We start from the raw sequence: 27869 nt of genomic DNA on the forward strand, positions 1-27869 counted from the left end.
AGTTCTTATCCCTGCATATCAGTACCATTTCTCTTATTACTAGCTCTCCTGTGATTTCTCCAATGTTCCCCTGTTTCTTTTGCTCATATGCTTTCTTTTTCATGCTTCATTCCCAAGTTTTGCAGCTGGTGGGAAAAGGGACAACAGTTTGGTTCAACTGCCAGTGGAAAAGCAAAAAGAGGTCCAAGTATGAGAGAAGACCAAAGTTATATGGTAAAGCATTTGTTCAATAAAATGAGCTTCAAAAATGATAGCATCCTTTGATTTTAATGTCAAAAAGAGACAAAAGGCTTTGGATGTATAAAAATGAGTTTTATTCAAAATAAAATAGGCAAACACATTTCAAACAGGAATTATAAACATGGCCATCTTCAGGGGAGAACAATTTGAAAATGGGATGTCAATATTAACTGCAAGATTTGAAGAACAACCATCCACCCATCATTCCACCTGATTTCATGGGGTTTTTTTAAATGCAATGCAGCATTCTCATTGAAATAAACAATAAATATTGACAAAAGAAGAATGACTGCATAGGTGCATCATAGGTAAGAAGTTTACAAATTCCACCTTTTACAGAGATGTAACAGTCAATTTAAGCATCCAAAAGCAAGTAGCAGTTGCACAATTATTTGAAGACAGCCAAGAATGTCACAGACAAAGACCAACTTTGGAATGAGGCATAATTGATATAAAGTACCATATGCTGAAAGATATGCAAGTTGAAACATTATTGAGCTGCAGTAATGCCTGTCAGATGAAATGGTAGCACATGCCCTCCACACTTCAGAGACAGTTATCAAGATGAGTATTGTTGGCTTGTGTACAAGTTGTTGAGAGCAGGTGATAGGAGAGCAAAATACCTACAGTGAAGACTATATTCTTGCAAGGGTCACTAGAGATAGACAGAAATAAATTTGGACCAAGGTACCTAGTTCTCTAGTCATGGATTAATGTCCTTCAATGAATCCATTCACACTGGACAATGGAACAGGAAACCACTACTGTGGTGCAGCTCCCAAGTGGAAGAATTAATTAAGTCTGGGAAAAAGTCTGAGATTTGTGTGTGAGAGCCACATTACTGGTACCTACCCTCTTCTCCCTCATAAACACATTACTGATATATTGTGAAGAGTTTAGGAAGGCTATTTGGAATACAACTCCTAAGATTTCCCCCATGCTCAGTTCAGGAAGTAGTCCTCAAAAGTTTGCTTTTCTAAACTTTGGGCACTGTGAAACCACACCATGCTGTAGGCAACATCCTCATTTGTGAGGGGCAGCACCAAATGACATGTTAGAATGTGAGCCTTTCTGAAGGGTTGCTTCTTAAAGGCTTTCATACTGTGTTGAAATCCAGCTGGAACACACTAGTGACACAGCTTGCAGTTTGAGAGTCTCACCTTTGATTCAGATAGATGTCTCTTAAGCACTGTCTAGGTTCTGCTAGCTGCAGTATTCGTTTGGAGGGCATTATAGAATACAGATTTGGGGGGCGATGCCAGATCTCAGACTCCCGACCACAGCTGTACACGAAGAGAGACCTTTGGAGACACCACAAACTGTCAGAGTAGACAATGCAGGTGTGAACTATTAATTCAAATAACAAGGTCAAAGTATCAACACCACCTTACTTAGTTTATCCTGAATGTCTCTGATTACTTGATGATGAGCAACTGCCCCATCGAGGAGAAGGGTTCTAGCCTTCTCTGTTCCTTCAGGGTAGTAAAAAGAATATCAATATTTGTTCAGAATAAAAAGGATCTATGTTTAATAATTTTTTCATATTTTAAAAGACAATCTGAAGTTCCTACAAACACACAGAAATGTTAATCTGTTGTTAATACAAAGCACATATGTTAACAGTCCTGAATCACAGCCTTATTAATATTAGTAGTAGTGGTAGTAGTGGTAGTATTCCGCTCCCCCCCCCCCAACTTTTACCTAAGGTCTAAAAGACACTGCAGAAATAATCCAGTTTGAGACTGCTTTAACTGCTCTGGCTCAATGCTGGGGAATTCTGGGAACTGGAGTTTTGTGAGATATTTAGCTGCCTCTGTCAGAGAGCTCTGGTGCCACAATAAACTACAATTCCCAGGATTCTTTAACACTGAGCCAGAGCAGTTGAAGAGTCTCAAACTGGATTATTTCTGCACTGCTTGCTTGTAAACTAGGATTGCAAATCAAGGTTTGTTGCTGGTGAGAGAAATGGATTTGAATCAAACATAAGATTTAATAAAAGAGTTAGAAACACATGAATAGAATAGAAATTGTGTTAGACTATATAAACGTATGCTATAATTAAATTACATATATATAATATGGAACCACATATATACATGTATACTATTATAATCAATATATCTATTCTAATAGGATTGAGTAAAGGTCAGCTGAGGCCTTTAACTGAAAGGGAATTTTGTAAAAATATATAGGTTAGTAAAAGAAAGAGTTTTTAGATAAGCTTTTTATAACACTGTTATTTATTAAATATATTGCTTTGTAAGAACAAAGGGGGGTTTATATCTTCGATAATAAACAAAATAGTTATAATATATGCTGGACTTAGTTATTTTAAATAGTATTTTTTGTCTCTATTAAGATTATCAAAATGGCTAAGTGTTCTGTTTAAATATATATATATATAATGAAATAGACTTGCATTACAAATATAACAGTTAAATTAGACAAAGAAGCTTCAAAGGAAAACATTTTTGTCTGCACCTGTAAATCTAGGATAATGTTACAGGGGAAAAATAAATCAAGAGATACGGGAGTTTTATTCTCACTAATTGACAAGAATATTTTTTTATAAAAGGGTGACTTAAAATTCACAAAAATTTCTAACTGACCATGCGTAATAGGGGGTGATGAATATTAGAACACACCTATGAATCTATAATGGCTAATTTAAATGGTCATGAGACGTATGATGAGATATGTTATGGGTGGAGTTTTTACATACTTGGAAAGGTGGTCTTAAAATTGATCACATGTCTAGAACTGGCCAATAAAAAAATAAGACAGAAATATTGTAACAGAAAATGTCTTATAAATACTGTGTAAAACCTCAGACGGTGTGCCTACTTGCCTGAGACACCCCTTCTTGCAAGATTGTAACTAATAAAATTGGAAATGGCTGCTTCACTTGTTTTGTCCTGATTCATTTGATTTGGTACTTTGGTACTTAGAAAAATCTGTATCTCACAGCTGGTTTGCATTTTAGAGGAAGAAGTTTTTATACAAATGTGGCTCAGAGCTAGGAATCACATGTTGGGAGAGGAAGGAAGGAAAAGTATGAGCCCAAGTTTAATTCCATTTTAATTGACATTTTTGTAAGTTTTTAATTGTACAGTTGGCCCTCCTTTTTCGCAGGGGATCCATTCCAGATCCACCCGCAAAAACAAAGCCTCGTGCATATTCAAGCCCCATAGGCTTGAATGGGGTGTGTGCCCATATGCACGTGCGTGGGGGCATGCCCCATTAAGAATAGCGGAGGTCACCCCTCCATGAATTTCCAAAGTCATGGATCCGAGATGACTGTACTGTTTTTAGACTGTAAGCTGCTTTGAGTCACATTTGGGGGGGGGGGGGAAGCGAGAAACAAATAAATATAATTATCACCATCATCATCATCATCATCATGGGGAGGACAAGGCCACCCCATTTGGAAAAACCTAGGGTGAAACTAAAATTACAGCAGCACACTTTTGTGTAAATTCATGTTGCTGCCAATTTCATCACAAGAAGGAATTGGGGTTGGCCAGCAGCTTCTATATCAGGGTACAATGAATACACTCTGGGTTTTAATCCAGATTTTAAAGAAACTAGACAAAGTATGGAATCTAATTTGGTAACATGGCTCAGCAGCTTGGATCTTCCCTTTATAATCTGGAATAAAAATCTTGACAAGTAAATATTTATTTTTATTTATTTTATTTATTTCATTGTTATACCTTATCACAGGTTCACCTTAGGGTCATCATAAGTCAGAAATAACTTGAAGGCACACAACAACAACAACAACAACAACCTCAATTTTCTGCTCACTGAAATGACTTGAAGATACACAACAACAAGCCACATACTCAGTCTTTTCCTTATGTCTCAAAATTGCCTAATGCCCACTGCCACAGATAAATCACTAGTTTGCATTTTACACATACACACATACCTTGATATTTGATCATTCTAACCACAGGCATAAATAAAAGATTTAGAGGAAAATCCAAGGAAGAGAATTCACAAACTATAAAGCTCTGCTTAAATTATTCCAGGATTTGTTCCAGTGTGCTTTATGAGCTGGCACTTAAAAGGCTCCTGGAATTCAAATTAAAACATCCTACCATTTCAGCACTAACCACTGCTCAGTTCATGAGTCAGACCTGGCAATAAAGAATACTCCTACACCCTTTTCACTGCTGTCCAGATTGTCTACCCATTGCTGAATAAGAAATAAACTTCACATTGAATGTATGTATTATTATCTACATTATTAAAAGTAAGAAACAACAAACTTCCTCCACTTCAATTAATGAAACCTTTCTAATCCCTGAAGGCCAAAACTACTGCAGGTACTAATGGGATACCACCATTTGTTAGTAAATGCAGCCCTCCATCCTATTAGGGCTCCTCTGCACTGCCAACCTATACTGATGGCACTGTACAATTAGCTGTCAATGCTTCCCTGAAAGAAAACTAGGGATTCTAGACTAGTGACCATGTGGTGACTCTGGAGAACAGGAAACAAGAATTAAAACAATGTTAATATTCTCTCAGGGAGCTACACACTAACCCTATGTGCATCAGTAATGTCAAAACCAGCAATACTGGTTATTACTAATGGCTAAACTTGTAATTTCTCATACTGAGTAGCAACAACAACACGATTTACAACCAAGATGGTTTACAATAGCAAAACATCTCAATTTTCCAAAATAAAAATCTATGCACTAATAAGATAACACTGGACACAATCCAGTTAAGAGCCAACTCAGCATATTTAGGTCCTATGTATTTCAGTGAGGGACTGGTCACTATGATGATCCCACTGTGGTGTCCATGCTTCTAAACACCATCTTTGGCATAAAAAGGAGGAAGGGAGACAGGGGGAAAAAGGAATGTGGCAGCACCTTTAAGACTAAACTGGTTATTTTAGCATGAGCTTTGATGGATATAAACCCATTTCTTCAGATGCAATACAGACTGATATAAAGCCTCAGGTTATAAAACATGTTTATACAGTTGGGGAGTGGGATAGAATATAACAGGATCTTTCTGGATCCTATTACGTTCCATCCCTCTCCCAGAACTGAATAATTATGCTTTATAACCTGAAGCTTTACTATCACTCTATACTGCATCTGAAGAAATGGGTTTAAGTTCATGAAAGCTTATGATAAAATAAAAATCAGTTCATCTTAAAGGTGCTCCCACATTCTTTTTCTGTTCCCCCTCCCCTCCACCTTTTTATGCGGTAAAAGATTAATATGCCTCCTTCTTTCAAAACCACCTTTGGCTGGGATCTAAAGAACTACTTCAGTCAAAACCAACCCCTCACATAAACAAAAGTGGGTGTTTTGTAAAGCTTTTGTAAGTTTTGCAGAATTCTCTAGCACAGAAAGATGGAAGGCTGCTGCGTTTCTATCTCTCCCTTCCCCATTCCTGTTGTCTGACTCCCTCTCTCATTTTCCCTGTAGTTATTGCTCATCAGTCTGAAGGAAATAGGCTGCCATACTGGAAGATGTGAAAGTATGTTGTGTCAACACTGTGCAACGGCAATCTTACAACATACAGCTCTTCCCCCCACCCTTAGCACAGATACCTCCATGTCTTACTATAAGTAGCATGTCACAGTCTCCATGGTGTCCAAAGAACCCTGTCATAAGCCACAAAAAACTACATACTGTCCAGGAAGTACGTGTTCAATGGTACCTTGGAACCATGAAACCAGCTACACAGTTAGTTCTTTGATGCTGGACTCTCAGTTTAAATATTATTTTAAGTGAGGGAAATAAAGGCAAAGAAAAGACAAGCCTGCACTGGAGAGCTCCATCCAATTTTGCCTTGGGTTTTGCCAGAGCCAGAATCCTTGAACTTGGTTGACTTGTCAGAGCACATGTGGCGAGGGGCCAAATCGTCTCTTGATTTCCCCAGACTAATCTACTGTTGTGAATAAAGAATGCAAATATCAATCAAAACATGGTAAAATCCAAACATTCACAATCTGTGCTATCATATTTTAACCACACACACACATTTATAGCTATTTTCTCTTTAAAACAGAAGTGGGCAACTGCTATGGGGTCAGGACCTACTTTTCAGGTTGGCCAAATGCTTGAAAACAACACTTTTTCTTTGTACTGTATTATGCTTTAATGCTTTTGTAACTAAAATACATAAAATTATCCACATATATGTAAAATAAATTAAAAGTTTGTTGATATTAAAAAAATGTCCTTTAAAATAATTAAATTCATTAACATTTCCTCCATTCTTTATTTAAAAATAAAATCCCCCATTCACACTCAGTTGTTATATGAACGAATTTATATTGACTTTAATTAAGAAGATATTATGGTATTGAACTAAAAAAGAATATCATTAATGGTAATATTGGTTATAGCTTATATTTAGTTCCTGTTGACCATGTCAGATTTAGAGAGCCATGTGGTGTTGTAGTTTGAGTGCTGGACTAGGACTTTGGGAGACTATACTCTGAATTCCTGCTCAGTCACAGAAATACACTGGATGACAATGATGTCCCTGATATAAAATGGCAAAACCAAGCTTTGCTTTTTTGCATTTTGTTTTTAGTATTTTCAAGCCATAGATGGTTGAACCTGTGGGTGCAGAATCTATGAGTACAGAGGGCTGACTGTAGTGGCAAGGAGGTATTGCAGGTGGGTCTTGAAAGTGGAAATTACTATTTTTGGGGCCTACTTATGCTATTAAGATGGCCACATTTTGTCACTGCTCTTTCCTCTTCTTCTGGTATACAGTTATTTTCTCAATTCAGTTTTAGTGTATAACTTCTTTAGTGTCACTGTCTAGTAGAATTATTCAACAGGCTAAAGAATACATCCTCCAGTGAGAACTGTAATTTTTGAGTTCCTTTTCAAATAACATGAAATCCAGTTTTGACTGCTCCAGGTTAAGCATAATTTATCAGGCTATAATATTAAAAATTTCAGGCATGGGCATGGTCCATACATGCACAGGGTAGTACCCTGAACCTTGCTGATGACCTACTAAGTGTCTGGATGGGAGATTGCCTGGGAAATGACACCTATTCTAATATGAGCAACATGAAGGAAGAAAAGTAGCTTATAAATATACGCCAAACCAACAAACAATTACCTGCAAAATGACTTGACAGCTATAGTGTCTCAAATGGTGTAGAGATGTGGTTAAGAGCAGAACTGCAAACCCAGTGCAAATTTTGCAGCTGTTATGAATGTGCTACTTAACTAGACAAACTATTCTCTCTCAGCCTCCTCTGGTGAGCAATATGGAGACAGTAATAGTAGGCTATTGTGCAGGGCTATTGTAAATGAGATAATGAGACAAGTGAGATTGTGTGTGTGAGGAACTTCGAACCATGTAAGAATTATGTAACTCTCAGTCTTACCGAGAAAGGTTCCACACATCTTTTATCGCCTTTGGTTTTGCAAGTTCCTGGAGCCTGGAAAGTATATTTTAAGCATTACATGATAAATGAAAAGGCACAGATACGTGCAACCATACAGCATACTATGTAGGTTTCTGTTCTCCAAAGATTCTTAAATTTCCTGTTTCAGATAATAAGTACTGTATGTGGGATGAAGCCTATCTCACCTGCACAATGCCATCAAGACAACTGATACCACCAATGAAGAGATGCAGCAATAGTGGTGTTAAGCCAATATACACACGGAAATGTTTAGTATCAGAAAGCCACCTGACCTCTAATAGGAGTAGGGAACTCACACCACTCCAGTTGTCGTAAGACTCCAACTCACATCAGCAACAGGCGGGAGGGCCAGTGGTTGGGGATTTAGGAAGGTGTAGTCAAAGAAAATCTGGACAGCCAGAGCCACCCCACCCTGTCTATAAGAAAATTTCTTTTCAGAACTATAATTAAGGGTCTGTTCATTCATTACACTTTAGAAACAATAGCAATAGCAAATACATTTCTATACACTTATCAGTGCACTTAAGCAACCCCTAAACAGTTTACAATGTGTAAACTAAATGTCCCCAACTAGCTGGGTACTCGTTTTACCAAGCCTGAGTCAAGCTTGAGCCCTTGGCTGGTATTGAACATGCAACCTTTCTGTTTCTGAGTGAGTGCCTGCAGTACAGCTATTTAACTACTACACCACCAGTGTTGAACCTTTTCTAAGTCTTGGGTTCTTGCATACCACTTCTCTCAGGAGGAGAAGAAAATTAGGTATCCTTTATTTATTTGTACAGTACAGTGCCATTAAGAGGCACAAAGCTTTACACCATACAACAATAAAAGATATTTATTTATTCAAGCTATTTCTTATCATCTTTCAATATCACAGTCTTCCCAGGGTACTTCATAGCATTGCAACATATATAATACTAAAATATTTATAAGCACCAAGGTGCTTATAGCCTGAAAACCTATAAACTGTATACAAAGTGTACTTTACTGAGTAACATAATCAAAGGTCATACCAGGAAGTGTACAGATTCCAGCAAATATCTAACCACCAGATCATTTTTACTTCTTATATTTCTGTTTGTTCAGAATTTATATACAATAAGAGTTCTTACTAATTATTATTTTTTTGCCATATTCAATTCCTGCATCCCGTAGTTTAACTAAAAGTGAGTTCAGAAGACAAAGGAAATGTCACCAAAGGTTGTAATTTCTTCTATGGATACTTTTCCATGATTACTTCTTTAATAGGAATATATTTAGGTGTACATTTAACACACCTCAGATATCCCTGTAGCAATTGTAAGGACCACAGCTGCCTATCCTTGTCTACAGCAGGAGGGAATTAGCCCAAAGACAGAAGGAAACAAGCAAATTCATGAATATCCACTGTATGAATGCAAAGTAAATCCAAAGACTACCTAACATTATATCCTTAAAAATCCTAAGCAAACATACCCTAAAAAAAGGAAACGTATTTAAGATACTTCAGGATCCACTGCATATGGGAACTGATATCAATAGAAATAAGATATTCATATGCCCCGTGCTTTATAGACTATAGCAAATCCTTTGGCTGCATAGATCATGAAAGGGTATGGAATGCCTTTAAAGACATAGGAGTGCCAACACATCTGATAGTCCTGATGAGGAATCTGGACTCAGGACAAGAGGCTACTGTCAGAACAGAACACGGAAAAACAGAATGGTTCCCAATTGGCAAAGGGGTAAGGTAAGGATGCATTTTATCACCCTATTTGTTCAACTTGTATGCAGAACATATTGTAAGAAAAGAATGCTGGGCACAGAAGGAGGAGTGAAAATAGGAGAAAGGAGTATCAACAATCTAAGATATGCAGACAACACCATAACACTAGCAGAAAACATCTCAGACCTGGATCAACTACTAAGGAAGACCACAGAATAAAGTGAAAAGGCAGGCTTCCTGTTGAACATAAGGAAAACCGAAATAATCACCACAGGTAATCTACACAAATTCAACCTAGAAAATGAATCAATAGAAATATTAAATGAGTTCTCATACCTGGAATCAAACACTGATAGAAATGGGGACTGCAGACAGGAAATCAGAAGATTGGGAATGGGGAGAGCAGCTATGAAAGAACTAAAAAAGATCCTACAATGCAAAGGGATACAACTGAGCACAAAAGTTAGAATCATATAAGTCATTGTATTCCCTATTACCAGATATGGATGTGATAGCTGGACAGTTAAGAAAGTGGATAGGAAGAAAATCGACTCATCTGAGATGTGCTGCTGCTGGAGAAGAGTGCTGAGGATGGCAGGGACAGCTAAAAAGTCAAATAAATGGATCCTAGATCAAGCCAGAAATCTCCCTGGAAGCCAAGATGACAAAACTAAGGCTGTCATACTTCGGACACATCATAAGAAGGCACGACTCATTGAATAAAAACAATGCTAGGAAAGGCGGGGAGATGCAGAAATAGAGGAAGACCACATGCTAGATGGATGGACTCTATTAAGAAGGTCACAGGTATGAGTTTGTAGGAACTAAGCACAGTAGTGGAGAACAGGGGGTCTTGAAGATGTCTTATCCACAGAATTGCCATGGTTTGAGATTGTCTTGAGGGGGGTTAACAACAACAACAAATATCCCATGTTGGTGAAATCAGGATAGAACCCAGTTAAACCACTTAAAATGGCCACTGAATATTCTGCTCATGCAGTTCACATGTCTTCATATACCGTTTGCATTAAATAGGTAATGGCAGGACTTGAAGATACGTTCTGGAACGGAAACACCTGCAGTTTTTACAGTAATATGCTTTCCGAATAAAATGTAAATCAGTCCTGAAAATGATCACCCTGTGTTCATAGAATCACTTCAAACATGACGTTGCTACATGTATATGTGAGGTGTTTTATACAACAGCTAAACATACTGTGTGAATAAACAAGCATGCATTTAGACCTATGAGTGTCTTGTCAAGTGCAGATGTAGGAAAGCTTGACCTGACTGTGATGCTTTGCTTAATGGACACCTGGTGGCAAAATTCAGGTTTGTTGCTGTGTAATATCTGAAATCAACATTTTCAAAAAAAGGAGGGGGAGGAATTCCCACAACACACTTAACTTTTCAGTTCCTCTTAATCTGTTCTGGGAGCACTAACAGGGCACAGACAAGAAGATGACAGATTGCTATGTTCATTTGATGGAAAATCCCAGATAATGGATTTAGCTAATTATACTTAAGCGCCTAAGTAATTCCCTCATGTATAAAAGTTGCTCCCAGGCAAAAACAGTATCTTGTCTCAAAGCCCTTTTAATCAAGCCACAACACTTTCAAATACTGAACTTCCTTATACACGTAGGAGCCTCCCATCCCAACACCATAAATGTTTTTTTTAATTTATTGATTTATTTTGACAAGACAGGAAGATGATGAGACTAAGCACCACAAAATGGTGAATTTCTCTCAACACAGAAGGCAGGGGCAGCTAGAAGAAAGAGAAGGAGGGAAAAAAGCGACTGAGCATTGCTAGATCTATGCCCTTCTAAATGCCAAACAATTTTAAAAAGCAAATGGGCAGCACAGGAAGAATTACCAATACACCATCATCTCTAGATAATTCAACCTTATTTTTGGATACATTGAAAGTGGCTCTAAAACACAAAAGTAGCTCTAAATAATGTTTGGTTCAAGAGTGAATGTACCTGGCTATGTGAGTCATAAAGAATTATTCATCAAAGATGAGATAGACCCTTCCACTCTTTGCTAGAGTGCTTGTTTTGCAAGCAGAAGATCCCATATTCAGTTCCTGAACATGGGATCAAATCTCTGTGTAGGGCTGGGAAAAACATCTTTTCTAAACTTCAGAGAGTCCATCAGCAGTCAATATGGACAGTCCTGACCTAGATGTACCAATGGTCTGACTCAGTATAACACAGCTTTCTGCATTCATGTTTCTAGCTAAGCAGCATACCCCATTGTCAAAGCGACATTTGTTGCTGTGTGTTGCATAGCAGGACACTGAGCCAATTGAATATAGACTTGTGCTTGTAACCCTTTCGGTACAAACAATGTACATATTCTGAGTGTTTGGCAGAGATGTTCCAACCATTGTCTGTAGCTATTATCCACAGTAACCGTTGTCTCCCCCCCCCCCCCCCCCCCCCCCCCCGATTGTTTTAGTAACAGATTTTAAACACCTTGCAGCAGATACAGTCAGCCTTTCTATATCACCATGGTCTGCGACACTGGATATTTAAAATGGGCTGGTTGGATGATTGCTATCGCTGGATAATAATAATTATTAAAATTACATCTTCTCAGTCTCGAGATGTAGAGGTCTGAACATATGACTCTGGAGTTCAGGGTTCAAATCCTTATTCACCCACTGGGTGAGTTCACACTCTCTCAGTTTTAGTCACACTTTCTTAGCTTCAGGCAATAGCAATGGCAAACCTGCCAAGAACCCCCTATGATAGATTCACCTTAGGGTCGCCATAAGTCAGAAATTACTTGATGGTACACATTCCACTCGAACTGCCATCGCAACATCCTATGGGTTCTGGGAGTCTATAATTTGGTAAGGCAAATTAAGGATTCTAAATTTAGCTCCCTTTAGGATGTTGCCATGGCAGTTTGTTGTTGAGTGGAATCACAACACTATAATTGTACAGTGGGAAAGGGCCTTTGCTGTTGAGCTGGAAAGCCAGGCTCTTGCATTTATATCAGGCTAGACCAAGGGGTTTCAAGCTGCCTTTCAATCAGAGGTGTGAATTTTGTGAACACCAATTATCTGCTGGGCCTGGAGAATGTTCTGAGGCCAAGGTACAGATAGTGTTGTCAGTTTCACTGGAATGAAACCCATCTACATACCATGAACTTCCTGAATCAGATCCTACTAAAACGAGAGGCAAACCCTACTGCCAGTTTTATTTAATGAATATAAATCAACATACTTCCATTCCTTTTGATCGGCACTCAGAGAAGTAAGGCATCAACTGTATGGTGATCCCTAATTGCTGATAGTTCAGACTTATGAGTAATAACAGTGCGGTGCCAATGGAGACCTTTTTTGTTCATTTCTGCTTCCAGGTTTGGTTCCACCACTGCTGGGGAACCTAATATCACACAATGAGGTCAATTTGCAGGAGGTCCAGATCTTTCAGAGACCTGTCAACTTGCGGAAGATTCATTTCAAAAGAAGCAGGGCCTTCAGTGACTATGCTTTAGCCACGAATGGCCACAGTTCACCCTGTGTGTTCCCTTATTCATAACCAGTTTCTCAGCAGGGACGTAGCCAAGGGGGGGGGATCTTCCATTAGAAAAATGAATGGTGTGTGCTGCTGCGCCGCCGCACTCAAGCCCCATTATAATGGTGGCACTTAGTCTGGACCCCCCCCCCCTTCCTAAAATCCTAGCTACGTCCCTGTTCTCAGCAATGTGCAAAGCCTCCCCAGAGGATAGTTTAGCAGAAGGGAAACTGCAGAGAAAAGAAGAAGGAGTAGAATCTTGTCCCTCCAGAAGGACCAGGGGAAAAGCAAAAGGAAGTAGTGCTGGAACCACCTGAAGCTTTAGATGCAATAAACAAAAAGAATAAACACCACAGACACACACACACATGGACAACAATGGCATGTAAGAGGGGCTTTCCTATAGGTGACCCCCCCCCAGAACTATCACCAAGCTCTCTCTCTCTCTCAATCTCTCTCTTTCTGCCTGTCTGTCTGTCTGTCACACAAATTCACCCTGCCCTGCCTCCTTTTAATGGATTTTAGATTCATCCTCCATCCCTAATGTCTATCACACTGAATCAGTATTGTACAGAACCATTCCTGATTTTAAAATATTTTATCCCCACTTCAGTTCTGTCTATACAGTTTTATTCACTTGAGATCTGCATGAACTTTATACAGTATTTTAAAGCTTAAATTCTACTGGGCAGGTCAAAGGAACGTTTTCTTCTCTCCACCCCCTCCCTTCTGATTTACTAATCCTGTGTATATATGTGCCAGGGCTGCACAGTGTCACAGAAAAGAAACTATAACTTGTAAATGTCTTGCACTAGGAGAGATTTACTGCCTACTTGCTTTGAGAGAGTTCTCTTCTACAGAACAATATTCCACTCACACTACCAGTGCAATCACATACATAACTTCTGAGAAAGAAGCTCCAGTTAGTTCAATTGGACGTACTCCTAGGTAAATATGTACAGGATTGTAGCCTGAGGGGGACACTCTAAAGGCCACAGGAATATATTACTGTTGTTGTTGTTTTTAAAAAAATAACTATCACATTTTTTCAACTATACCTTTCTTAACCAATTTCATTCAATTTCTCTCCGAGAGCTAAAAATATTGTATGCTACTTGCCTCCATTTTTATCCTAGCAACAACCCCGTGAAGTAAGTGAGGCTGAGAGGCTGTTAATGGGTTAAACTGCATGAGTGTTAATGGGGAAGCTGGGATCTGTAATATGATTGATTAGGGAAGGTATGTGTGAACACAGAATCCACAGAATTCAGTCACTGACCATGGGTCTGAAAAAAGTTGTTGTAATTTTAAGCATGGTCTCATAAAGGCATTTGATTTTATACTAATGTATTAAACAACATTGTATTTATCTTTAATCATCTTGTACACTTGCATATACATATGTACAAGCATATACATACTTGTATGAGTGTAAACACACATGCACACACGCACACAGTATTGCATATATTGATTTGGGCTTTCCCCACCAGACTTTCCTAAACTCTGTACATAAATTCCGAAGTCTTTGTGCTTAACATTAGGTCTATGTGTTCTTCCTAATTAACAACTGTTGAACTTGACCACAGTGTTAACTATGCCTTCTTGTTGTCTGACTCTTTAGACCATATGTTAATCCCGCTGAGAATCATGGGTCCCTATTTTCATTTGTGAAATATTGAAGGGTATAAAATAGATTTTTTTTAAAAAATGACAAAATTTGATACTGAGCACTTTTTAAGCAGAGATCAGTCAGGTACATGGAAAGAGGTCAATCAACAGCCACTAAATATGATAACATGATAAATGGTCCTGTTCAAAGGGAGTAAAGCTCTAAATATCAGTTACTGGGAACAAAAAAGAAAGTCCCTTTTTTGAGAGTCTTGTCCTCAGTAATTCATAAGAGTGTTAAAAAGAGGATTGTGATCTTAGACATATGAGTTTCCTAGTGCCATCTGGATGCCTACCTTGAGAACAGAATACTAGGCTGGATGGGCCTCTGTCTGATCTAATGGGGAGCTGTGTGATTGGGCAGAGGTGTCCTTAATATGCTAGCACAAAGTCATCTGAGTTAAATCCAAATGTATCCTCAAATAATTATTCTGACAAGAGAATTCTGACACTCCTCTTTCTTGACTAATACTAATCCTCTTTTATTCAGATACAAAGGCGTTCCCCACCTTCTGCAACCCCGCCAGACAATTAGCTTCTAAAAGAGGGCTAAACGTAGAAAAGCAGAGATAATTAATAGATGGAATAAGGCAGTCCCTGCTAGTTTTCTATGTGTGTCTTCAGGGAAGCCTTCAATATTCTCAACTGGCAGGACATTTAAGTGGAATTGTACAACAAGTGGAATTATACAACTTAATGCTAGGCATTAAGCTGACTTATGAGCAAACGTAGTTAAAGGCATAACAGCTCAACTAGTCCATTTCCAGGGTGTTTAAACACATAGGAGATATTCTCTGTCCTTGCATCTCTATCAGCAAACTATCACTGTATGCACATTACAAGCCAATCCCAAACTTCACAGAATAATAACAATGGCACCTTAAAAAACCTATTGTGGCATGAGACTTTCTAGGAAAGAGCCTACTACTCTAATTCATAAAACCTTGTGTTACGAGTGGTGTGGTGAGTCAGATCTCACAGAGTTGAGGCCCCATAAGTTTTTGACTGGTATGGATTGTAATATCATCTGCCACCCTCCATTTTGGACACTCTTCTTCCTGCTGAGAGGCCATCCACACTGCAGAAATAATCCAGGTTGACACTGCTTTAACTGCCATGACTAGGCTTGCCATAACTCGGCTGCAACCGGGAATTTCCTGATTTTGGGGGCCCCGGGCCCCTCCTGGCACAGGTGCAGCCCCAAAACCGGGAGCCCCCCGGTCGCAGCCTGGGTTGCTGTGCCCCAGGCAGGCCTCGCTGCCCTCCTCCTCTTCCTCGGGGAGGAAGAGGAGGGCAGCGAGGCCTCCCTGGGGCGCAGGAGGCAAAGCTGGAGGCGCGCCCGCACCACCCTCCTCCTCCGCCCCCTCTCCCCCAGGCCGTGCGAAGGAGGCGAAGGTGGACGGAGGCAGCACCTCCTCCGCGCGGGGAGGGGGAGAGGAGGTGGGGGAAGGTGGCGCAGGCACGCGGGGAGGCGGGGGATTCCCCCGGGATTCCCCCCCCAGCGAGGCCCTGCATGGGGCTCCGCAATCGCAGAGTCCTCCGAGGCCTGGCATGGGCTTGGAGGACGCTGCCGCCATGCCAGGCCTTGGACAAGGTTTAAAAATGTAGGAATTTTTTTTAAAAAGGTCCTACGTTTTTACAAAACTATATTAAAACAAGCCCAAGAGAATATAGAATTATTTTTTAAAGAAAATTTGGACAAAGGAGTAGAAGATCGGGTGGTCTGGGACACTTCTAAAGCCGTCATGCGAGGCTTTTTTATACAAAAAAACGCTGAGATTAGGAAAAAAAGAGATTGCAAATTAAATAAAGTTTTGCAAGAATTAAAACAGAAGGAACAGCTAGCGAAAAAGACTATCAAAAATCAAACATTAATCGATGAAATTCAAACCTTACAAAAACAATTAAATATAATATTGACAGATGAATTGGAGAATAAAATTAAGTATACCAGACAAAAATACTTTGAATCAGCAAACAAATGTGGAAAATGGCTATCCTGGAAATTGAGAAAAGATAAAGAAAGGAGAACAATAACTGAAATTAATGTTCAAGGAAAGAAACATACAGAGCAAGGTCAGATTAAAAAGATCTTCCAGAACTATTTTACAAATATTTTCGCTGGAGAGAAAGTTGACAATAAGGATATAGAGTATTTTCTCGATAATGAAAGAATTAAATCAATAAATAAGAAACAACAAGAAGAAATTAATAAAATAATTTCTGCAGAAGAAATCATAAATGCGATTAAGAGGTTAAAAGCAAATAAGTCTCCAGGGCCTGACGGTTTCACTGCTCTCTACTATCAGAAATTACTACTAAACTTAGTAACACCCCTTCAAAGAGTAATGAACGGAATACTAACAGGTAAGCTACCGGAAACATGGAAATCATCATTTATCACACTTATCCCAAAACAAGACAAACAATTAGACGATCCTAAAAATTATAGACCGATAGCCCTTTTAAATGTCGATTATAAAATTTTCACAACTATTTTGGCATCAAGGATAAAAGAAATATTGAAAGACTGGATAAATAAAGACCAAAGCGGATTCCTACCTAATAGACAAATTAAAGATAATATTAGAACCCTTATAAATTTAGTGGAATATTGTGAACAAAGGCCGGATAAACATGTGGCTGTAATTTTTTTAGACGCGCAGAAAGCTTTCGATAACATACATTGGGAATTTATGATAGCAGTATTAAAGAAAATGGAATTAGGTGAGAATTACATCAAATGGATAAAAGAAATATACAGTGAACAAAATTCAAAAATTCTGGTGAACGGAGAAAAAACAAACAGTGTCCACATAGAAAAAGGGACTAGGCAAGGTTGCCCGTTATCTCCTTTACTCTTCATTACGGCTTTAGAAGTGTTGCTTAATAAAATAAGACAAGATAAGAACATTGCTGGTATAAAAATTAAAAACTTTGAATATAAAGTTCTCGCATATGCAGACGACTTGGCTATTATATTATCCAACCCGATAACAGATGTTACACAATTGCTTAATACGATTGAAGAGTACGGGAGATATGCAGGTCTGAAAATTAATAGAGAAAAATCAATTATTCTACCCTTGAACAGGAAGACTGTGATAAAATTAAAATTTGTCAAATTTGAAATTAAAAATAAAGTAAAATATTTGGGTATAAATATCACAAGAAAAAACTCCGATCTATTCAACAACAACGAGGTACCCTTATGGAACAACATAAAAAAGGACTTGAAAAATTGGGGAAACCTACAAATCTCCTGGTTGGGGAAAATAGCAGCTATTCAAATGTGTGTCACCCCCAAACTTTTATTTTTATTTCAAAACATTCCCATTGTTGTAAACGATAAGCCGTTTAAAGAATGGGACAAAGAGATAATCAAATTTGTATGGGATAAGAAAAAACCCAGGATCAAACTTAAAATTTTACAAGACAGTAAAGAAAGAGGAGGCATTGGACTACCCAACTATAAGTTATATTATCATGCATGTTGCCTCGAATGAGTCAGAGAATGGGTGCAGCTTAAGAAAGAAAAAATCTTACAATTGGAAGGGTTTGATAACGTGGTGGGGTGGCATGGTTACTTACTTTATGATCAAATTAAAATAAACAATAACTTTAACAACCACTATATAAGGAGATCGCTCTTAAGAATCTGGCTTAAATATAAACCTTTCTTTGTGACAAAAATACCTACCTGGGCTTCGATCAATGAGGCTTTCTTCAGGAGAGAAAGGATGAAAGGTGTGGAGTGGATGAGCTATAAAGACATATTGATATTAGACAAAGGGACTTATAAAATTAAAGATATGGAGGAACTTTCACAGGAAGGTTTTAATGTTAACTGGTTCCTATATAGGCAAATTGTAGAAAGATTCAAATCAGACAATAAAAAATACCAAATAGAAAAAGAAGATACAGAATTTGGGAAAATTATGAGAATAGAAACAACACATATTATTGCTAAATTATACAAGCTGTTACTCAAAATAGAATTAGAAGATGAATCTGTCAAACAATTCATGATAAAATGGGCCCAAGACTTAAAAACACCAATAATGTTGGAAGAGTGGGAAAAGAATTGGAAGACGAGATTAAAATATACAGTATGCGCTGAGGTAAAGGAGAACTATCTGAAAATGCAATACAGATGGTATATAACACCTGAAAAATTGAATAAGATTGATAAACAAAACAGAAATGAGTGTTGGAACTGTAAAGAGAAGAAGGCAAATTATTTCCATATGTGGTGGGGATGCAAAAAAATAAAAAAAATTTGGAGTCAAATTCACAAAGAATTAGAGATATTACTAAATTCAAAAATAGAATTTGAGCCTAAATTTTTCCTATTGGGGATGGTGAATGATTCCAAGATAGAAAAGGATTATGGGAAAATTATCTTTTATATGATTATGGCCGCCAGAATGGTTATTGCAAGAAAATGGAAGAGTAAAGAACCCCTACTAATTAAGGACTGGTATATGAAAGTACTTGACATGATACAGGCTGACAAACTTACAAGTATTTTGAAAGATGACGGAGAAGCAAGATGGGAAGATATATGGGCACCTATTATAGATCTATGTAAAGAACAAATAAAGAAAACATCAAATTAGTTCAGGAAACGGAACTAGAGACTGTAATCATTATCATATAAACATTTAATTTTACAAGGTGTTCGCTAATCTGTCCATTAGAGTCAACATTTAGATGCACATAAGTCTGTGATGGCTCATGTAGGAAATAATAGTACCTATTAAATATGGGTTGTACGGAAGAGAATTTTATGATAACCAATATTGAAAAATACCGAACCTAGTCGGATTTAAATACAAAACATGGATACATCGTTTCTAGGTAGTAGTTTAAGAGTATATGTTTAGGAAAGCAATTAGAACATAAAAGGATTTGTTAAGAAAGATCATAGTTAACAGACATCTTCAATTTGAGAGAGGGGAAGGAATTTTAATGTGTAGTGGTAGTTGCTTGTCATTTGTTTTGAATTGTATTTAGGTACTTATATGTTTGTAATTTTTATTTATTTATTTATTTTTCTTTTCCTTTTTGTTGATGTTGTATTTGTGTATTTGTGTATTTGTACATTTTGATGTTTTTCTTTTTTTTTAACCAATAAAAAAAAAGGTCCTACGTTTTTAAACCTTGTCCTACATTTTTCCTGGTTTGGAGGTCCCCAGGGATGGCAACCCTAGCCATGACTGAATGCGATTTGGAATTCTGGGCATTGTAGTTTTGTGATATATTTAGCCTTCTGTTAGAGAGCTCTGGTGTCACAATAAACTCCAAGTCCCAGGGTTCCACAGGATGTAGCTGTGGCAATTAAATTGGTGTCAACTTGGATTATTTCTGCAGTGTGGATGCAGCCTGAGTTTAGCCACAATCCATGCTGATTTCACCAGCAGCAATATACAGTATTGTTATAACCAATCCATGTTGTGATCCAAATTATTCAGGGGTGACCTGGCCTTGAGTTGGCAAGAACCATTAGGTTTATAAAATAACAGCTCCTGGGTAAGAGTAAAACTGATACCAAATGTTTTAGTATAACATAGCAGTCTGCACATCTGGACTCTCCACAGGGGTGTCATTTTAGAAATTATCTTAGTGAGGGCCTGCATATCAAAGTTTATCTCATTACTGGTCACCTTGGAGTAGTATACATGCCCCAACCTCTATTTTAGTATCATAACAATTCTGGGAGGTAAACTAGGCTGTGAGAGGCAGTGATTCACGTAAGGTCACCTAAGGAGCTTCATCACTGAGCAGCAATCTGAATTTAGGTATCTTTGATTCTAAGCTGACAATTTATGACACACTAGCTCTTGATAAATCAGACAATAAACACAGCACTATACTGACAATATAGTCATCAGTGGTGTCTGAGTAGGATCAGAGTGACCCACTCAGCCATGAAGTTGCTTGAGTGACTTTGGACCAGTCAGCATAATCTCTCAGCCCAGCCTAGAGGGTTGCTGCAATAATAATAATTGCAATCATCATTTCAATAATAATAAAGGTGAGGGAAACTGGCATATGCGTAGGAACCTATGGCCCTCCATATATTATTGTATTACAACTCCCATCATTCTGGATTGCAGGCTATGTTGGCTGGGGCTGATCAGAGTTAAGAGTCCAAATTATGAAGGGCCACAAATCTCCCACTCCTGATATACACGCATCCCCCCACTTTTGCTGGGTTTAGGTGCACAGGACCCCCAAGAATGTGGGAAAACCACAAATAACAAAAACATTATGTTTTTAACTTGAGAGAACACCTCTCTAGGAATCTCTAGCTCCTTCAGTACAACTCTGTGGTCAACATCTGCCAGACATTGACCACAGAATTGTGTTGGAGGAGCTACAAATGCCTAGTGGAGTATTCTCTCTAGGACGTCCTTCAATGCGACTTGTGATTAAGGTTGACCATAAAGTTGCGCTAGAGGACACATTAATAAAATCTGTGAATAATTAAATCTGCAAAAGTCAAAGCCACAAATGTAGAGGGATGAGTGTACGACATCTTTAGCTCCTAAAATATGCTATACTTATAAAATTAATTAAATTCAGTTAAAATCAAAATTTATTAAAATAATTCATTAAAATGCAGAAGTTGGGACAGAATTGTAATGCATGTCTCCTAGCCTCCCTTTTCCAGATTAGGATCCTGCTGGGTCTACCACTACATTTATACTGCTGCTGGCACGTAGAAGATAAAAAATGGTGTTCATGCAATCATAGAATCAAAGATTCATAGAATTGGAAGAGACCTCAAGGGCCATCCATTCCAACCCCCTTCTGACATGCAGAAACATGGAATCAAAGCACCCTCGAGAGATGGCCCTCCAGCCTCTGTTTAAAACCCTACCAAGAAGGAGACTCCACCACTTTCCAAGGGAGCGTCTTCCACTGTTAAATCTCTCTCACTGTCAGGAAGTTCCTCCTAATGTTGAGGTGGAATCTCTTTTCCTCTAGTTTGAAACCATTGTTCTGTGTCCTATTATCTGGAGCAGTAGAAAACAAGCTTGTTCCATCCTCAATATGACACCCCTTCAAATATTTAAACAGAGTTATCATGTCACCTTTCAACCTTCTCTTCTCCAGGCTAAACAGACCCAGCTCCCTAGCAACAATAGCAACAAGGAAATCAGGGAAACATCAGCAGTAGCAGAAAGTTGTCAACTCCAGGTCACCTGTATTTGAATTTTTAATACACGGATGGGTCCTCACAGCCAGGGTGCTCTGGGAGAGGTGGCTTGAAAAACAGCTTGTCCTGTGATACAGGCAACTGATCAAGCCATCCCTTCAAGAGCACCTTGGCTAAGAGCGTACCCCACCACCACAATCGAAAGGCTACATCCACACTGCAGAAATAATCTGGTGCTCTGGTGCCACAACAAACTACTGTTGCTAGAATTCCATAGCACTGAGCCATGGCTATTAAAGTGGTGTCCAAACGGATTATTTCTGCAGTGTAGATGTAGCCGAAGCCACACACTAGAACAGTGGTTCCCAACCTTCCTAATGCCGCGACCCTTTAATACAGTTCCTCATGTTGTGGTGACCCAAACCCATGAAATTATTTTTGTTGCTACTTCATAACTGTAATTAAATAGGTGTTTTCCAATGGTCTTAGGCGACCCCCATGAAAGGGTCATTCGACCCCCAAAGGGGTCCCGACCCACAGGTTGGGAACCACTGCGCTAGAGAAACAACTAGCTTCAAACTTGTAGGCTTTTCCTACTACTGCTACTTCTGCTTCCCTTTTATGTGCTGGGAGAAAGTGCAAATGTTATGTAAAAAATCATTATGTGTGCGGTGAGCACCAACAGGACTCTAGTCCCAGAAATCTTGCTAGCTCGCTCTCTCATAGGCCAGGTACTGCAAACAGATGCTGGAAAGCAAAATGTAAGTACTCAACAAATTATAGAACATGATGCAAATTAAATTAAATTAAATGGCTCCCTGTGGGGTTGCAGCCACAAGAAGACAAAGGGTCTAGGGTCTGGGCCATTAACCAAGCAGACATTGGGAATTATGAAAGCTGATGTTTCCTCTTACCTTTCACTTGATGATCCATCAAGGGGAGAAACTGCAACAGAAATAAAAAGAACAAACAGGTTTTAATAGCCTCGAATGTGTATGTTCTGTGTCATCATGGTTAATTTACAAATTAACTGTAATGACATCAAACTAGTACTCTCTACACACTGGCCCCTTACAGACTGCCAAAATAAAGCTGCTTCGGATCACTTTGGAGGTATGCTGTTTAAATTATGCATGTGTCCTAAGAGTCCGGAAGCTGCGCCAAAGCTGCGCTCCAGTCTTTAGGACTAGATTGTGGCTTCAGCACAGCTTCCAGACTCTTAGGACGCATGCAACATTTAAACAGCATACCTCCAAAGTGACCCGAAGCAACTTTATTTTAGCAGTCTGTATGGGGCCACTGACTTTTAACAAGAAATTTCTCTACACAGTTAAAGGTCAATTCATATCGCCATTAATTTTTTTGTGTGTGAGAATGATGATCGTGGATTTCAATTTGTCCATTTGGAGTTCTCTTTGAAACAGGGTGGTGTATGCTCTGAACCCTGCAATATTAGCATAAAAAAATGTAATACATCTTCAGAACACATTTTTACATTTCAAATTCAAACACTCATTCAACTGCAACACTAATTTCTACTTATTTCTGAGTGGAAGACGGTTGTAAAAAACACTGCAATGGCTTCAGCATTAGTTCTGGGCATCCCTGCTGAAAGACATGTAGTTGTCCGTCCATATTTGCTAGGGTTAGGGGAACAAGACCCCCGTGAATATGGAAAAACCGCAAATAACAAAAACATTGTTTTTACCTGAGATGACACCTCTCTAGGAATCTCTAGGTCCTCCAGGGCAACTCTGTGGTCAATGTCCAACATGCACTGACCACAGAATGGGACTGGAGTAGCTACAAATGGTCTTTCAGTGCGACTTTTAGTTCAAGTTGACCACAGAGTTGCACTGGAGGACCTAGACAGTCCTAGAGAGAACATATTAATCTAACTGCCCGCCCGCCTGCTTTCCACCTGGGCAGGAGTGGCCCAGAGAGACTCTTCCTTGCCGCCGGAGCGGCGTTTCTCCAGGGGGAGGGGCCGGTGAGAGCGGCCTCCATAAAGCCGGCTCGCCGGCTCCCCCGAAGAGGACGCCGCGTGCCCGTTTTCCACCTGGGCAGGAGCGGCCCAGAGGACTCTATTTTGCCGCTGGAGCAGCGTTGCTCAAGGGGGAGGGTCTGTGGGAGCGGCCTCTTTAAGCCGGCTTGCCGGCTCCCCTGCAGAGCTCTCCGCTCACGCCCCTATACCATCAGGGAGGAGTGCCAAGGACAATTGCCTGGTGCCGCCGTTGTGGACTTTCTGGAGGGAGGGAGATTGAGGAGAGGGGTGTAGCTAGTATTGTCAGGAGTTTGTTGGACGTGGTTTGTAATTGGCTTGGTGAGGGAGAGGGAGGTGCGGCTGTGTTAAGAGGGGCTCCCATTGGAGTAGTGTGGGGCAAGGGGAGATATAGCGGTAGGAGAGTGGAGTTGTATCGTAAGGGAAGGTGGGATTTTGATTTTTAATCTGTGATCTGTATTGTATTATATCTGTAATCTGTACTGTATCGTATTTTCATTTTGTTTTGTAAACCGCCGTGATCATAGGAATGGCGGTATATAAATAAAATTTCAATCAATCAATCAATCAATCAATCAAATCTGTGAATAATCAAATCCGCAAATATCAAAGCCGCAAATATGGAGGGATGACTGTATTCCCTTTCCCCCTTAGATTGATAGGGATTTCTTGCACGCAAACTCTCCTCTCTCTCTCTCTCAGTCAAACTAACCATGTGATTTTGGTCATTCCCCCTTTGGGACTGACATATTCTCTCAAAGATTTTCTCCTGAACTGCTGTCCCATATTCTCCTCTCTCAACTTTCTTTGAAAAGACGGTGAGATTTTTCCCCCTAGGTGAACTATTTACTAGCTAGATTATGATATAACTTTTATGTATATATATATATAGATATAGATTAAAGCCATTTGTAAACTTTTGTTTGAACTATAAGCTATTTGTGTTGTTTTTTGGAGTCAGTCTCATATCTCAGGGAAGCATAGTTAGACAGAAGCACATTTCTGCTACTCTGCTGATTTAAAGCTAGATCCTAACAGGCTTGGCTTTGACATTTTTGATATTTAATATTTTTGTTTCCTTATCAAAGGCTGAAGACTTAGGAAACTTAAATTACCCTACAAGCCCAAGTATATTTTTGGAGTTCATCATCTTTGATTATAAATGGTTGGTAATGGCAGTCACAGTTATGAGAAACAGCTAGTTTTCCTGGCACTGTGCAGTTGCAGTAAAGTGTTGAGTGTGTTGTGGGCTGCACTGTCAGTTCATGCAAAGCAGCATGAAGACTAATGAGGCAGACTCGCAGGCGGCTGTGATAATACACCTAGAATGTCTCCCTCACAATCTTTTGTACACAAACAGGCAAATCACTGTAGAAAAAAAGTTAATGAAGATACAAAGTTAGAAAACCGTTGCTGTAATTGTATACCTCTCTGTGTAAACAAGATATTGGAGTGACCATTAGTATCCATTTTCAGAACTCAATTCAGCAATTCACGTCTGAATTTCACCCTCATTCAGTATCCACTTACAGGATGCCAGGATTGGTATAAAGCACACATTGGTATAAAGTAATATTCCACTGAATGTTATTTGGCATTTCATAATTCTCCACTGGGAGAATTAGAAGAGCCGGTCAACCTTTGTACCAAGGTTATTCTGTAATATAATACTTTCAGTCCACACACATTTGCTATGATATAATCTGGTGTGTTCAGTTAGGATCAAGTTAGATGTGACATCAGAGGTTTGGGAAAACACTTTGCTTTGTCTGGTGGGGAAGGAAAGGCAATAGCCAAAAGGACCCGGATGCTTTAGAGCAGGACCTGGTCAGTCTGCCCAGCATTTAATTTGAATGGATGTCGCCCCATTCACTAGTTCAGTTTTACATGCCAAGACCAATGGAAAAGAGAGAGCAACCCTAAAGACAACCATAACTATAACTATAACCATAAACAGCAGCAAAACAGGACAATTCTGCCCACATGCAATACACATTACTAGGTTTCTTGGTGCTGTAGAGGGGCAGGTAACAGTATTTGGCAATAATTATACAATATTCTCCTTGTCTCTTTTCCTTACTCTGTAACCTCCTCTGGGCTTTTTCTTGGCAAGATTTGTTCAGAGGTTTGCCTTTGCCTTCCTCTGAGGCTGAGAATATATGTCTTGCCCAGGGTTACCCAGCGGGTTTCCATGGGTGAGCTGGGATTCGAACCCTAGTCTCCAGAGTCATAGTCCACTATTACACCAATAATACGCCATACTGGTTCTCTATAGATAGGGATAAATACACTTGTCCCTCCATATTCGCTAGGGTTAGGGGCACAAGACCCCTGTGAATATGGAAAAACCGCAAATAACAAAAACACCATGTTTTTACCTCAGAGACCTCTCTAGGCATCTCTAGGTCCTCCAGTGCAACTCTGTGGTCAACGTCTGACAGACACTGGCCATAGAACTGCCCTGGAGGAGCTACAAAGGACTAGTAGAGTGTCCTCTCTAGGAATCTCTATGGACTTTCAGTGCAACTTTTAGTTAAGATTGACCATAGTTGTGCTGGAGGATCTAGATATTCCTAGAGAGGCATATTCATCAAATCTGTGAATAACCAAATCCGAAAATATGGAGGGATGAGTGTATACACACAGTATGTACTGTTTATATGTGTGTGTGTGTTTAGATAGACAGACAGATAGATAGATAGATAGATAGATAGATAGATAGATAGAGCCAGCATGGTTTAGTGCAGGGGTAGGCATTCTTTTTGAGCCGGGGGCCGGGTTGCTGTCCCTCAGACAACTGGGGGGGCCGAAGCCAAAAAATAAATAATTAAATATTTTTTTAAAAAAAATTAAATATATAAATAAACCAGGACAAATGTAGGACAAAATTTTCAAATGGAAGACACTTTTTTAAAAAAAATGGAGGACATGCAAAAAAATTTGCTGATTTTTTAAAAAATGTTAATATAAATGCATGTTTCTGAGGCTTCTATTGACAATTGCCCCCCAAAGGTCCCGGCAGCAAACGGCAGCAGGACCAGGCTGGGGCCGGTCCCAAGGCCTCGCCGGGCCGCGTCCGGCCCGCACGCTGCAGGTTGCCAACCCTGGTTTAGTGGTTTGAGCGTTGGACTATGACTCTGGAGGGCAGGTTTTGAATCCCATCTCCGCCATGTAAACCCACTGAGTGGGCAAAAAGTCACACTCTCTCAGCCTCAGAGGACGACAATGGCAAAAAAAAACCCCCAAACTCTGAAGAAACCTTGCCAAGATAGGCTTGAATTAAGGTCGCCATAAGTCAGAAACGACTTGAAGGCACACAATAATAACAAGTATCTCTCTCTTTCTCTCAAGAAAAGAAAAAGAAGCTGCCCACATGGGAAGCTAAAAGGGTCACGTTTCCGTGAGACACTATTTAAAAAAACTAAAAAAACCCAAAACAAAACAAAAATTGCACTCTGCTCATGCTCAGAGAGCCCTCTCCCTGCTGCATGAGAGACGCACCTGCGTGCGGGCCTCCCATCCCCGCGCGCGCGCGCGCCAGGAGGAGCAAAAGGAAAAAGGCCCCTCTCCCCTCCGCTCTTCAAGCAACAGAGAAGCGCGCGCATGCGCCCCGCTGGCTCCTCCCCCTCTGCGATCGTGTCCGCGCCCGCGCTCTCAAGGGGCAGCAGCAGTTGGTTCCCGTCGTCAAGGCAACGGGACGACTGCAACTGCTCCTGTCCTTCCTTTTCCCTCCCCTCCCCTCGCCTCTCCATCAGGCAGCCGCCAGAGGGCGCGAGAGAGCGAGAGCGCAAAGGGAAAATGGCTGAAGGGCTTAAGGGAGACATGATGATAATCGAAAGACACACTACAGGAATAATCCAGTTTGAGATCGCTTTAACTGCCCTGGCTCAGTGCTAGGAAATGCTGGGAATTTATAGTTTGTTGTGGCACCAGAGCTCTGTGACAGAGAATGCTCAATGTCTCACAAACACTACAGCTCCTAGGATTCCTTTGCATTGAACCAGGGCAGTTAAAGCGGTGCCAAAACGGGTTATTTCCCCAGCCCTGGATCCTAGTTCCTGCCTAACTGTCCTTCCAAGCCCTAGCTTTCTTCCATTCCCTTGATTCCAGTCTGTTTTAAATAA

The 27869-nt window shown here is 39.7% G+C and overlaps 1 protein-coding gene across 4 annotated transcripts; it reads right to left on the reverse strand.

Moving 5' to 3' along the window:
* Positions 1-339: 339 nt before the first annotated feature.
* LOC121921360 (testicular haploid expressed gene protein-like) lies at positions 340-27363 on the reverse strand. 4 transcript variants are annotated; one of them, XM_042449320.1, is made up of 5 exons: positions 27247-27363; positions 22658-22688; positions 7628-7681; positions 6034-6159; positions 340-1541 (listed from the first exon to the last, which is right to left on the reverse strand). In XM_042449320.1, exons 1-5 carry the CDS (start codon positions 27263-27265, stop codon positions 1397-1399), a joined length of 375 nt encoding a protein of 124 aa, XP_042305254.1. In that variant the 5' UTR covers positions 27266-27363; the 3' UTR covers positions 340-1396. The 4 variants fall into 4 exon arrangements, 3 of the variants coding, with proteins under 3 accessions (XP_042305254.1, XP_042305253.1, XP_042305255.1); XM_042449319.1 differs by having other exon boundaries at positions 6034-6162; XM_042449321.1 differs by lacking the exons at positions 340-1541; positions 6034-6159; positions 7628-7681 and adding exons at positions 17885-18341; positions 19101-19161.
* Between the last annotated feature and the right edge of the window lie 506 nt (positions 27364-27869).

Source organism: Sceloporus undulatus, chromosome 2, assembly GCF_019175285.1.
Source record: "Sceloporus undulatus isolate JIND9_A2432 ecotype Alabama chromosome 2, SceUnd_v1.1, whole genome shotgun sequence".
Lineage (NCBI taxonomy): Eukaryota > Metazoa > Chordata > Lepidosauria > Squamata > Phrynosomatidae > Sceloporus > Sceloporus undulatus.